The 5,962-nt window shown below is 39.5% G+C and overlaps 1 protein-coding gene across 1 annotated transcript in view; it reads right to left on the bottom strand.

Annotated features, from left to right (window-relative positions):
• Window positions 1-2,166, bottom strand: part of LOC104524188 (disco-interacting protein 2 homolog A) — a gene marked incomplete at its 3' end in the record, with an annotated part of 7,640 nt that extends 5,474 nt beyond the window's left edge. The window contains exons 1-2 of the mRNA XM_010166980.1: window positions 1,998-2,166; window positions 740-859 (exon numbers count right to left, since the gene is read on the bottom strand). Of these exons, the coding sequence (XP_010165282.1) occupies window positions 740-859; window positions 1,998-2,166 (289 nt within the window). The remainder of the gene's footprint in view (window positions 1-739; window positions 860-1,997) is intronic.
• Between the last annotated feature and the right edge of the window lie 3,796 nt (window positions 2,167-5,962).

A 5,962-nucleotide genomic window follows, 5' to 3' on the forward strand; every position in this document is an offset into this window, starting at 1 on the left:
CATTCTGGGATTCTGTGTGTGATTATTTAAAGGACCTTGCCCCAGGAACAGAATTTGAATCTCTAGTTCACTCTTTTCCTACTTTGGAAAGATGGTATTTTCACTGTTTGTGCCGCACATCTATTTAAATGAAGGCCTACACTGAGTCAAGAAGCATTATCAGAGGGAATGGCGTCAGCGACAACTCAGCATTTATTTTTGCTGCACCAAATTCTCCATGGGTGATGAAGAATGACACTATGCCTCTGTAAAATGTAGTAAAAAAAAAAAAAAAAGCCAGATGAAGTTCTCCTGGTATGGACTATCTACAACTAAAATTATCTCCAACTAAAACTGTAGTGCTCACAGGAAAAATGTGAAAGTGCGACCATCTCCAAACATGACAACTTCTGGAAGCACCAGTGAAGTTTTTGACAAACATATGAATAGAATTTCTCCAAATATCTGTAAATCATTATCTTTAGTATTCACTAGCTCATCTCACTGGTCCAAACTGGGCTGAATCAGAAGAGTTTCCAAAGCAAGGGAGGAGGGCAAGGAACAAGTACACTGAGTAGGAGGGTTGAGTTGAAGATGTTTCACTTGTGATAACGTATGACCTTTCTCTCTCTAATGAAACAACTCCATCATGATTTGTCTTCTATTGGGAAGAGAAAAAGTAAACGCTCACTAAGACATATCAGTTCTTTTGTGAACTGATTACACAAAGAGTGAAAAATGCATTTGAAAGAAAATTAACCTTCTAATAGCTCTTCAAAATCATCAACAAAAAACTCTTTCAAAGGTGGGCGCTTTGGTCTCTTCAAGGTGTTCAGAAGCTGCTGGATTTTAGAGGACACTCTGCTGTTCACTGGGACACCTGTCAAACAAAAATGATTTATTACTGACCACATATTAATAAACGTATGGTAAAACACACACTGCCACATTGCTGACAAAACCACACCAAGCTGAGTGCAGCTTTTAGGTGGAAGAGTCATTCAAGATGAGCATCTTGTTTGGAAAAAACCAGCTTTGATCAGTAACAGTTTCAACCACAGATTTATTTGTTTTAAAACAATGCTGTTCCATAGCTACGTGGTTGATGCATATACCTTCTCACACTTTAATTTAGCTTTTCACACTGTCAACTCCTTCACGAGATTCCAAAATAAACATGAAAAATGTTCTCCAAGTGTCTAAGTATTCGTTACAGCTTAACATGCATTCAGTTCTGAAAGTCTGAGAATGCTTGGAGAAAATAAGTGAATCTTTCAATATTTTACAGGGCTAGCAAAAAATAATCACAACACCAAACCGTGTTGAATGCTAATTTTATTTTGTGCATGTGATGTATTTATTTTAAATTAAATACAAATGTGTATGTTTATTTATATTTATTGAAATTTAAACCTCTAAGGTAATACCAAATTAAAATGTGAGACCCTCTCTGACAGTAAACCTTCTCACTCTCTACAACTACCTGAAAGGAGGGTGTAGAGAGTTAGGTGTTGGTCTCTTCTCTGAAGTAACTAGCGACAGGACAAGAGGAAATGGCCTCAATTTGCGCCAGGGGAGGTTTACATTGAATATTAGGAAAAATTTATTTACTGAAAGAGTGGCCAAGCATTGGAAGGGTCTGCCCAGGACAGTGGTGGAGTCCCCATCCCTCGAGGGATTTAAAAGACATGTAGATGTGGCACTTAGGGACATAGTTTAGTGGGCATGGTAGTGTTGGGTTGACAGTTAGACTTGATGATTGTGGAGGTTTTTTCCAACCTTAATGATTTAATGACTCTATGATTTATTATAGAAATATACAGAAACGAGGACATGGCTCCCACCAGCAAAACATGAGAAATGCAATACAGTTTCCTCTCCTCTGGTAGACTGACAGATACACCATCCTACTGCAAAGGTTTAGAGAGGGCAGGCACACAGCACACGATGAGTGTGCATTCGCTTATTCAGAAAAAAAGGACAGAGATTGAAAGGTAGGTGGTTTATAATACAATCACCATCTGCAGTTTCCAAAATGCTGCTGTTGTAGCCTCTGGGAACTCCTCGTACTGATGCTACCTGTGGACGTTCGTGATGTAAATGTTCCACCAGGCCAGTGGTTACATCTGGAGGTGCAGAGTGGTTATCTGTAGAAATGGCAGACAGACATGGGAGCTCATCAGTCATCTTAAGAATCAGTATATCCAAAGTTGTTTCTTAGAGCATTCTTGCTGTTTTCTCATGTGTTTTAAAAACTCTGATTTCTCTAATCAAACTATCACTAAAATCACATAGATACAGGGGGAAACCTGAAAGGAACCACCACATCTCTCCAGGGTGGAGAGGAGCTATTCTAGGTTTCAAGGGAAGCCAAACAAATTCTGACAAATAAAGAGAGTGGTGGGTCACTCCATCACTTCAAGGTGAAAGCAAGGAGATTTGGTATGAGTAAACAGCACAAGCCTACAAAATCTTGTCTTGCATCTCTCAGAAGAAATGCAGGCACCCAAAGTCTCACCACAGAACTGGAATGACGTCTAAGTGCCACAGGAAGAGAAAGGGACAAAAGCGTAAGGTTTAAAAGAAGGGAACTTTTGCCCCAGGATAACACGAAGCACTTATCCACATTCTGCAGGATGGAAGAGGAAGACTTTTGAGGAGAAACACAGATTAAGATTTAAGGTGGCAAAGATAGTGCACTTAGTTCTGAACACATCCTGAGGATGGACATGGAGCGATGAGAGACTTCCTCAGAGGAGAGAAACTGCTGACTTAAAAAACGGTCACTTGCCATTTGTAAGACCAGTCATGGTCTTCAGTTGGGCATCTACCAGTGAGAACGGCTGGAATGTCTGTAACGCTCCAAAAAACCTGTGGTGTAGTTTCAATGTTGGACATACACCCTGCTCACAACAGGTACGTTTAGCATGGGGTTTTCTGAGGCATGAGGTGGTCATTTGTGGCTGGACACGACGCGCCGTTTCATTTTAACTGTGTGTGCTACAAGCAATAAATACTTGAATTTTTTATAATGTATATTTACATTATAATGTATATTTATAATGTATATTTACATAGAGAAGGCAGGGCATTTCTCAAATCCTCACATACTCACAGGGGCTTGAGAAACACCTTGTAATAACCTTGAGGTAAAAGCCTGCTTTGCTTGGAACCGCCCCACGATAAGGAATATTGTAATTCCAAAACTGTGACCTAAACTATGGAATGATTTGAATGGAATCACAGGTTAGGGAATGGCAGTATCCAGGAGAACTGTATTCAAGGTCCGAAATATTTTGAATTCTAATGAGCAAAAACAGGAGTGCAACAGGAAAAGAGCTTAAGAACATGCTGCTGCACTGTGCTGGAGGAGCGGCCTGGAGTCACACAGCTCCCGTGATACCTCCTGAGGGACCTCAGCATGTCACAAATCCTGCAGAAAGAACTCAAACCATAGGGAGATGTAGGCAGTGCTGTCAAATACATGTATTCTCTGTTTTGAGGAAGTAATAACACTGAGATAACAAGTGTTTATAGCTCTGTTCATAGATTTCCAGAGCTCACATACAAGCCACTAGTACAGCTCTACATGGTTTTAGAGGGAAAAGAAGAAAAAGTTAAATGCATTTCTGTACTTTCTAACAGTCATCACTGCAATGCCAATTTTTGTATTGCAGAGACCTGTCTTGCTGAGTACAAAGAAGGACAACTTCCTTTCATGTGGTGAAGTACAAGAAGGACAAAGTATCACTCTATCTCTCTAACAAATGCCCAAGTTAGAACCAGTAACAAGAAAAGGTGCCAACTATGTTTAAAACTGATCCATACGACCACTTTATAGAGCGTATAGAAAGTAAACTGAAAAATCAAAGTAAACTGAAATGCTCTCACTGTGTTCTATATAGTTTTTGAGATGGTTTTAGGTCGGTTTTTTTCCTTAGCCTTACCAAAGTCCCAAACCACAGAATTCATGCAGCATACAAATTAATCACAGAAGAGGACACAAACTCAAATGTACCTGGAGCCTACAATTCCACACTTCTCAATCAACAAACCTAGCAGTGATTAGCAATGGTTAAAGCTTCCACTCTGGGCATACACCAGCAGGAACTACAATTAAGGATGTATCTGCAGTGTGGTTTCCACCAGTGGAAGGTCCCAAAATGACATTCCTATAGATCAAGTTGTTACACTAAACATTAAGGTGACTCAAAATATACACTCAAAGTGATGTACACAGAGGTACAAATGTAACAATCAAGAGAGAGGACAAGAGAGACTGACAGACACTACGAGACACAGTGCACAGGTCCAGAAGCTGTGCATGAAGTACAGAAGCTGAAATGCTGAATGGAAGCAGGTTTCACCATGTATAGTCCTGATGGAAGAAGCAATCTTCTGCCCACATGCATGAGGCAGGTATTTGAAATATAAAAGCTCTGCAATTAGATGCTCAGAAAATAACTTAAAGAAGAAGCTATTTGGAAACATTTATAGAAGAGCTGTGTACTTGGCAACAGCTCAAAGAAATCACATTAAAAAATGAGAATGCTCAGAAAAGAAACAAAAACCCCATTAACAATCATTCCTGACTGAAAACAAGCACAAAAAATTATGTATGGAGGTGCTAATCTACAGCATTCATGCATCTTACAAGCATCTTGGAGCCAAGCTGCATGCAAATCAATGTCTCTCCCATAGAAAGGAAATGGCAGGGGTCCTTATGAACAACCTCTCTGCTGTCCACAGCTATTTCACCTTACATCCAGCAGAAAACAAACTCCCCCTCCCAATTCTGCCTTGAGAAGGCAAAATTCTTTCTATGCATGTAGAAAGAGTAAGTTCAATTTTCAGGATTTATGCTCAGACAAAAACCACACTAGCTTCATTAATTATTTGGGCATTTTACTAATATGTGTCCACAAGAATCCATGAAATTAATCTGTACCACCTAGAGATACTGCAGTGAGTAGTTAAAAAAAAAAAAAAAAAAAAAAAAAGGAGCCTGAACCGTCCTGCGACTTCAGGAATAAATTTAATTTGATTTAGGCTCAAGTATCCTTCAATTATTGATTAGAAGACAGAGATTAATGCAAAAGAGAGCAGCAACCCAAGCAAGAATGTATGGGATATGATACAGAAATTTAAAAGCTAGACATCAGAGAGAAAGTAATCTCTAAAGAGGACTCTCAGGGGAAGACTCAAAACACTTCAGAGAAGTCCCTACCTAGCAGGAAGCTGGTTTAGACCTAGAGATGGCTGTGTGCGATTGTTTTGTCTCTAGGAAACCACCCAACCAAAATGGGTGTTTCAAATACATTTCCTAAATTGTACTGGAATGATAAAACAATCATTCATGTATTTCCTCTTCAATAAACTCTTTGAAACTGTTCTAACACACTTCACTCTCACAGCTCCTATAGAACTGCTTACAGAGCCACAGCAGTACCCTTAAGAAAAGGAATTGTACATTTAAGTCTTTCAATCTATAGATAGGGGGTCTAATACCATGATAATCTGATTTCCCTGTTACTCTACAAGAGCTAAATTGGGAATTACTCCATGGCTGTGATGGTAACCTCGAAAAAAGCCTGGACACAATGTTAGCCTTTGTAATTTTAAAGACAATATTACACTAAAAGGAAAAAGCCTCCAAAACAACATATAGATGTTCTCCTTGCTTTTACAGGTGAAAGACAAACAGCTTAAAAATAATGCATATTCCTATCTGACTTCATGACCTTGCACTTCCAACGCTGCAGAATATTGCTTGGGAATTTAGTATGACTTCATCATTGAAAAACCAAGCGGGAGATGATAACCTGCAAGGGAACAATCTGCTAAACTTCAATTCTCCAACATATCAAACTTGTGAATAGTTAAATACCTGGGGGTGTTGATGGATAGCTGGCTGAACATGAGTCAGCAGAGTGCCCAGGTAGCCAAGAAAGCCAACAGCATCCTGGCCTGGATCAGCACCAGT

Source organism: Antrostomus carolinensis, unplaced genomic scaffold (assembly GCF_000700745.2).
Source record: "Antrostomus carolinensis isolate BGI_N321 unplaced genomic scaffold, ASM70074v2 scaffold44820, whole genome shotgun sequence".
In the NCBI taxonomy this organism is placed as follows: domain Eukaryota; kingdom Metazoa; phylum Chordata; class Aves; order Caprimulgiformes; family Caprimulgidae; genus Antrostomus; species Antrostomus carolinensis.